Genomic DNA, 6,040 nt, shown 5'->3' with positions numbered 1-6,040 from the left:
CTCTAGTGAGCCGTTGGCGGAAAACAAGTGGGACGCTATTTTTATTCGTGTCCAGAGTTCATCCCACTCCCTTTATCTCCCCCTGCACTCTCATTTACGGCATCCGTCTCTTACGCGATCAAAATTTTTCCAAGAAGCAGCTTACAGCCCTCAAAGCGCTCGTTCATTCCTCATTTATGCCATTATCTCATTTTAGTGGAGCAGCTTATAGCCGGGTGGAGCAAGAAGGAGGAGATAGGTGCAGTGGTAGATCACAAAGAGAAAAAGAAGAAATTTGAAAAAAAAATTATATTCAGGTATTTATTTTGATTGTTTAATAATTTTTAACATGCAATATATGAAATGCTTGAGTGATAATATGTTTATTATTCTGAAAATAATGTAATTTTTTTTTTTATGCATGTTGGTATATTTGTGAGAAACTTTTGGTGAGCAAGTTGATATTTTTGTATGCATGGCTTAAGAAATAAAATTTCGTGATAATTTTTAACATGCAATATATAAAATGCTTGATTGTTAATAAATTTATTATTCTGGAAATAATATATATATTTTTTTGTATGCATGCATGTTGGTATGTTTGTGAGAAACTTTTGGAAAGCAAGTTGATATATATATATATATATATATATATATATATATATATATAGCATAATACTGTTAAAATGAGTAAAAGTTATTGGGAAAATATTACAAGAAATTAGATTTTTAGTGTATAATAGTAAATAAGGTAAAGGAAAAATAATATAAATTTGTAGTATTAAGAAAATGTTAGGAAAGAGAAAATAAAAATTATAAATGTAAATTATGTTACAAAATAAATTTTATATTAAGTCATATAATTTTTGTGTCACAAAATATAATAGTTTAATAAGTTGAACAGAGAATATTAGTATAAAGTAAAATAATAGTTTAAGTTTTTAAAAATTAGTAAAAGCTATAGAAGAAAGGGAAAAATTAATAGAAAATTGAGTTCATAATATATTATAGAAAATGATGTAATAAAAATAAAATATAAATTTATATTATTAAAATATTATTAAAAAATGAAAAATTAGTAATATAAAAAATTGCCAAAAATAAGTAGCATTTTAATTAAAATGTAATTAATAAAAATAAATTATAAAATTATATTATTTAGATAATATTAAAGAAATAAAAAAATAGTAAGATAAAAAAATTGGCGAAACCCAATATAACAATTAAAATGTAATTATTAAAAATAAAAAACATTAATATTATTAAAATATTATTAAAAAATGAAAACAATAGTAACATAAAAATTTGTCAAAAATCATTGCATATTTAATTAAAATGTAATTGTTAGAAATAAAATATTAATTTATTTTATTAATTAAATTAATAAATATAAAAAATGAAAAATTAATAAAAATAGCAAAATTAATAAATTTATATTATTAAAATAGTTTTAAAAAATGAAAAATTAGTAATATAAAAAATTTCCAAAAATAAGTAGCATTTTAATTAAAATGTAATTAATAAAAATAAATTATAAAATTATATTATTTAGATAATATTAAAGAAATAAAAAATAGTAAGATAAAAAAATTGGCGAAACTCAATATAAAAATTAAAATGTAATTATTTTTAAAAATTAATATTATTAAAATATGGTTAAAAAATGAAAAAAATAGTAACATAAAAATTTGTCGAAAATCATTGCATATTTAATTAAAATGTAATTATTAGAAATAAAATATTAATTTATTTTATTAATTAAAATTAAAAAAAATAGAAAAATTAGTAATGTAAAATGTTGTTGAAAATAATTTCTTTATTAAGTAAAATATAACGATCTAGTATCAACTAGACCGTTTATGCTGATAGTTGTTGCAATTTTTATTTTATCAGAAAGTGTCAATTCCAACTTTTGCTACTTTATATTGGGATGGAGAAATCATTATGAATGATGAAGGCTATGAATATTATGGGGGTTCAATAACCGTCATTACTATTGGTAAACATATGGATTTTGGTACTTTAGGAATGAAAATTGTCCGTGGAATTAATCTTAAAGGTGGACATGAATTTATATGGAAAATCTTATTCAGACAACCCATTGAAAAAAATGGCTCATTTAAATGGGATTGCATGGGTTTGGCAAACGATGACGATGTGAATATTATATTTAATTTCATTAATGAAATTGGAGGTATGTCATCGATTGAATTATATATTGACATTTTTCGACCATCTGCAAATGTTGTTGATGAAGCGGGCCCATCAAATACTTGTTACACTGAAGCACTTCAGTGTACAGATGATTTTGAATCCGCTAGCAGTGATTATTGTCCCGATGATGATGAGGATGATGTGGAGTCTGATGAAAAATGGATTGATAATGATGATTGGGACATGAATGAGGATGGTGGTTATCATAATGAGTTAGTAGTAGATTTGCCTTTTTACTATAATATTCATGTTGCAAACCCAATAATGCCGCTTGTCCCTCCTCCGCCTTATAGTGAAATAGATTTTTCATTGCTAACGGTTGATCCATGGTCAACACCATAGTATAGTTCAATGTGGGATCCATTAAAAGAGTTTGAATTAGGAATGATATTCTCATCTAGAGAGGATGTCCAAAAAGCTTCCAAAGAATATCATTTACATAGGCACCATGAGTTTTGTAATTAGGAGACAAAGAGTAGAACATATGCCATCAGGTGCAAAGACATAAAGAGCAATTGTAAGTGGAGATTGCGTGCCTCACGGGGGAAAGGAAGTGATATATGGAAAATTACGCTATATAACGGACCTCATACATGTGTTAATCCATCACTGTCACAAGATCATAAGCAATTGGATAGCAAATTTATATCTGATTTCATTCTTGCTATTGTACGTGAACAACCCAATGTGAAGATAGAAGCGTTATAGTCTGAAATCAAAGATAAGGTTGGATATATGCCAAGTTATCGAAAGACCTGGAAGGCTAGGCACGATGCAATTATTAAGATCTTTGGTGATTGGGAGGAATCTTACGGAAGATTACGACAATTTATGCTTGCTTTGTGCAAACAGAACCCTGAAAGTATGTTCTTCATTGAAGATGATCCTTTTTTTGTTAATAATAGATTAGATCCTGCTTATCGGGTTTTCGATAGAATGTTTTGGGCATATAAACAAACAATATAAGGATTCAAGAACTTTCGACCGATTATATTCATAGACTCAACTTTTTTATATGGGAAGTACAAAGGATGTTTATTTTGTGCAACAACACTTGATGGTAATAACCATATTTTCCCAATTGCGTGGGCAATAGTCGACAGTGAAAATACAAGGAATTGGGATTGGTTTATGTCTTGTTTGAGGGTGTTTGTGATAGATCGTAAAGGAATATGTGTTATATCAGATGGACATATTACCATAAAAAAGGCAATGAATCAAGATTGGCGGCAGCCCCCTGATGGGCATCATTGATACTGCTTAAGACATATCCTCAACAATTACAACACAAAGTTTCAGAATACTAATATGAAAGAAGCTCTCCAAAAGGCAGGTTAGTTTTCTAAGTTGACTAGTTATTATTACTGTAATTTAAATATAAATTTCACATAGTAAAAACAAATAACATGGCCTTTTTATTTTTACAGCACAACAAATGGAAAAAAAAAATTTAGAGGCCATGAACAGAATCAAGAATGAGCATCCTGACACGTTTGAATGGGCTAGAAAGATACCTTTGGAAAAATGGACACGTTCTCATGATGGATGGAAACGTTATGGCTACATGACAACCAATACTGTTGAGTCTATTAATGGAATGCTCAAAGGGATCCGTGCTTTACCAATAACTATAATGGTAGAAAAAATATTTTTCCAGTGTGTTGATTATTTTGACACACGCCGCACGACCCTCCGTGAGCAACTGCAAATGGGCTTCAAATTTACACCAGCATGTCATCAAATATTACTTGACAATTTAAATGAAGCAAACTCATATAATGTCCGAATCTTTAACCGCGATTGTGGTGAATTTGAAGTTTGGAAGGGAAGATCTGAAACGAAGCATGTGGTCAAACTTGATGAAAGGATATGCACATGTAAGAAGTTTGAAGAAATACGAATTCCATGTTCTCATGTGATTGCCGCATGCCGAGCAATGTCAATTAATTATGAGCAATACGTTTCAAATTATTACACGTTGGAGCGAACACTTAAGTGCTATGAGTGACAGTTTCATGCTCTTAGACATCCTGATGATTGGCCAACAGATAATTATCCAGTTCTTCTACCTGACCCAACCCAGAAAAGGTCTAAAGGACAACCAAATTCTTCAAGGAAGAAGAATGAAATGGATTGGAGTGTAAATAGAAAAGGAGGGGATACATCTAAAAATCGTTGTTCGCTATTCGTGGACAAGGACACACAAAAAAAAGTTGTCACATGCGAAGGAACAACATAACTTAATTATGTTACCATGTATCATTATTATAAATTGTTGCAGACTGTATTTCTTTTTATGTTTTAATTTTATGTGTGTAAATGTAACATGTATTATTATCAAGTACATTATCTCCCACATTGCTTACCCTCATGATAGTGATGATAGGTCCATATATTGCATTATTTAATATAATATTTGCATTATCATGTGTTTCTCATTTATTTATTTGTGCTCCCTTTTGTTTATGTCGTAGAAAATATAATGGCTCGTATAATGCGCACTCCAAAAAGGATTGTCAAGGGTACATGGTCTAATTAGGAATTTGATTAATCTACCAATGGAAGTAACACCCTCAACTACAGGGGATTACCTACTCTACATTGTTAAGCATATGATAAGGGTCAACGGGCTCATTCAACAAATCATATGGGAAGGAGAGCTATTAACAGATAAACCTAGATATTTGGCTTTAAGGTTAGCTTTTAGTTGTATCCACGACAAGGGTATACTTGACCACTTATGGCAAAAATTAGAAGCTAACCGTACCCCATCATATTTACTGCTACTTAAGGGATTCACCAAAGAATATGCTAGTTGGGTCGCTATGCGGACAATGTGTCGGTCAACTGGTATAAAAATTCGTGATAGTAACAAGCATACTCTGTTGAAGCCCATGTTACCTAAAATCAACAACACATTGGACAAAGAGCTTTATGATGAGCTAATTAGATCATGTCCTGTGAATTAAATAGTCAGGGTGACCTAATTAGTTCTAATATTCTAAATAATATTTATATGCTTTATTGATGTATATTTATATGTTTTGTTCATGTATATTTATATGTTTTGATGATGTACTCAACAATATTGTACTTTTAAGTAATGTATTGAATATGTTTATTTATATAATTTAATTCCTTCATTATATGTTTTTGTTACCATTCGTGTATTAATTAATGTACAAGAAACATATGTGCATTGTTTTACCTATCAAAAGATCCATTGAAAATGTATATTTTGTAATAATAAATAGGCATGGCTACACAACAAGAAAGAAGAGATTACATTGTGCCTGGTCCAATTGATCAAGAGCTTCTTCGACTCCAGCCACAGCACCGTTCTGAAGGGATTTGGAATGGTACAATTGAGCATGAAGTGCTTACATGCAGGAGGCAAGGGAACATATTACATACTGACATTGATGACTAAATTGTTCCTCATCTTCACGATTCTGGATTTATTAGTATTGCTAGACTAGGATTTTTTTTTTCTCTTGATTGGCACCTCATTAGTGCCTTTGTAGAGCGTTGGCGACCGGAAACCCATACGATTATGATGCCAATTGGTGAGTGCACAATCACTCTTCAGGATGTCAGCATTATTTCCAGTTTGCCAGTACATAGGTCTGCTGTAACTGGAATGTCAGGGCCGACTGGCCAGAAGTTTCTGAGACATTATTGGGAGCTAGACCACCCCCAAAAATGATCCGAGGACATACACTAAAATTATCATGGCTAGCTGATGAGTTTGGAGATATTCCACATCATGCTGATGATTTAACCGTATTGTGGCATGCAAGAGCATTCATATTACGACTCATGGGTTCGATATTTCCCAACAAGACAA

General features: G+C 30.5%; 1 protein-coding gene across 1 annotated transcript; it reads left to right on the top strand.

Moving 5' to 3' along the window:
• The first annotated feature begins 3,501 nt into the window (after positions 1–3,501).
• On the top strand, positions 3,502–4,201 carry LOC131169310 (uncharacterized). Its single transcript, XM_058128518.1, has 2 exons — positions 3,502–3,526; positions 3,621–4,201. Exons 1-2 carry the CDS (start codon positions 3,502–3,504, stop codon positions 4,199–4,201), a joined length of 606 nt encoding a protein of 201 aa, XP_057984501.1.
• Positions 4,202–6,040: the final 1,839 nt, after the last annotated feature.

This window comes from Hevea brasiliensis, chromosome 10, assembly GCF_030052815.1.
Source record: "Hevea brasiliensis isolate MT/VB/25A 57/8 chromosome 10, ASM3005281v1, whole genome shotgun sequence".
Lineage (NCBI taxonomy): Eukaryota > Viridiplantae > Streptophyta > Magnoliopsida > Malpighiales > Euphorbiaceae > Hevea > Hevea brasiliensis.
The sequence above is the reverse complement of the archived record's forward strand: the minus strand, read 5'-3'. Positions and strand labels throughout refer to the sequence as shown.

Bases quoted from the DNA above. Each gene is read 5' to 3' on its own strand.
- LOC131169310 (XM_058128518.1), top strand. From the start codon at position 3,502: ATGAAAGAAGCTCTCCAAAAGGCAG. The intron at 3,527-3,620 runs GTTAGTTTTCTA...TTATTTTTACAG, and splicing joins AGAAGCTCTCCAAAAGGCAG to CACAACAAATGGAAAAAAAA.